This window comes from Phytophthora parasitica (genome assembly GCF_000247585.1).
Source record: "Phytophthora parasitica INRA-310 unplaced genomic scaffold supercont2.10, whole genome shotgun sequence".
NCBI lineage: Eukaryota > Oomycota > Peronosporomycetes > Peronosporales > Peronosporaceae > Phytophthora > Phytophthora nicotianae.
The window spans coordinates 157,073-159,013 of record NW_008648996.1 but is presented as its reverse complement, the minus strand read 5'-3'; the positions used below and the strand labels follow the sequence as shown (position 1 = coordinate 159,013).

Below are 1,941 nucleotides of genomic sequence, written 5' to 3'. Positions count from 1 at the left end.
AAGTTTTAAGCGCTCCGCTTAATGGAGCGGTCCACCGGAGTCTCCTGAGGTTTGATGTCTACTAACCACTACATGCCAAAGCTATAGCGCGGCACCGCCTCAGATGCCGCTGGGGTCCATGAGATCCAGCCACGTTGTCACGTTGGCCTCTTCCAGACTCTGTCGCAGCTTTTTGGTAAATTCCAGGTGTGAATGACGTCGCTTTGGCCGACGGCTCTCTTGAGCTCAAACAGCAGTCTGGTGAACGCCGAGTGGCCGCAAACTTTCGCTGTTCGTCCGCATGAGGTCTCCGCCACAGACCTGCGCAGTCACCGAAGAGGCTTCGTTATGGCACATGTAGAGCAGTGTCCCGTACTGAAGAAGGTCCTATCACTTTGTTTCACTATGAGAGTATAGAGACCTTGTGCAACGGTTTCATAACAGTGAAAATGTGCAGTGAGTGATTATTTGATTAGACGGGGAACATATGTGACTACAGTCTTATGCAGTAGTCACATTTGAAAATAACAAAGTGAATGGACAGTGACAGCTCCAGCTCAGGCGTTGAAGAAGTGGTGCTAGCTGTGCTGCTAACACCGTCCAGCAACGCTCAACAGCTAAGTCGCTTTAACGTCGGCCTGCCCTCGACAGACCCAGCTTGGAAAGCGAAATTCCGCTTCGAGAAAGAGGAGCTCCTAGTCCTCGTTGACCTATTGAAGCTACCAAACCCATTTCCAACTCGCCAGCGCTACCTCGTGTCAGCTTTCGAGGCTCTCTGTATATTTCTGTGGCGGATGGCGTATCCAGCACGCTTGAGCGATCTACAGGACCTGTTCGGCCGTAATGAAACCGCAATTTCGTGAATTTCGAATGCGGTGTTAGACCACCTCTATAGCACGTTTCATCATCTACTTCAGTTTGACCACGCTCGACTTACAGAGGCGACACTAAGCACGTACGCGAGTGCTATTCATTCTAAAGGAGCCCCCTTGCACACATGTGTTGGGTTTATCGACGGAACCGTACGCGGTACGTGCCGTCCCGTACGGTACCAAAAGTATGTATTCAACGGGCACAAGGTAAGTCTTGACACCTTCACTTTATTTATAAAACATTTGCTAAACCTCTGCTTTATTGCTTCGTGTAGAGAAAACACGCTTTGAAATACCAGTCGGTTCTTGCTCCCGATGGAATCATAATTCACCTTAGTGGACCTTTTCCTGGAACTCGCCATGATGCCTACATTCTCCAGCAAAGTGGCTTACTTGAGGCTGCATCTCCCTCTCTCAGTGCTAATGGAAGGCATTTTGTTTTTTATGGGGATCCTGCGTACGGCCGACAAGCTCACATAGTGGCCCCTTTCAAAGGAGCAACTTTGTCAAGAGATGAACAGGTATTCAATAGGCGCATGAGTGAAGTTCGTGTGAGTGTTGAGTGGGATTTTGGAAAAATTGTGCGTTATTGGGCGTTCGTCGATTTTCCAAAGAATCAAAAGCTATATCTGCAGCGGCTCGGGAAAATGTATACTATGGGAGCTTTTCTCGCAAATGTCCACACTTGCTTTTACGGCAGCCAAACATCTTCCTTCTTTGAGCTAACGCCGCCAAGAATTGAAGAATACTTAAACAATTTGTTAAATACAAACGGTTTTTTTTTGAAGAGAACTGAAGAAGAAAATTAAAGCGTAACCACGATTTATTTATTTATCTTCTCTATCAGTTTGGACATAAGTCCCATCTGGCTAGCCATCATCTCCATGAGTTTATCCGTCTTCTCTCGGTCTTGCTGTAGTCGTTGCTCCTCCAGGGCAAGGCGACGTTCTTCCAAGTGAAGCTGGCGCTCCTTCTGCTTGTCTCTGGTGCTGCGCGTTTCCGCCTTGGCATCGAGAAACTCCACAAGGGCCTCGGTGCTCGACCTTTTCTTTTTTTTACTTGACGAAGGAGTTGATACGTCGTCTTCAGG

The 1,941-nt window shown here is 47.9% G+C and overlaps 1 protein-coding gene across 1 annotated transcript; it reads left to right on the top strand.

Annotated features, from left to right (window-relative positions):
- Window positions 1-515: 515 nt before the first annotated feature.
- PPTG_06623 (hypothetical protein) lies at window positions 516-842 on the top strand (the record flags this gene model as incomplete). The annotated part of the gene is made up of 1 exon (XM_008900671.1): window positions 516-842. The coding sequence occupies one exon, from the start codon at window positions 516-518 to the stop codon at window positions 840-842; it is 327 nt and encodes a 108-aa protein (XP_008898919.1).
- Window positions 843-1,941: the final 1,099 nt, after the last annotated feature.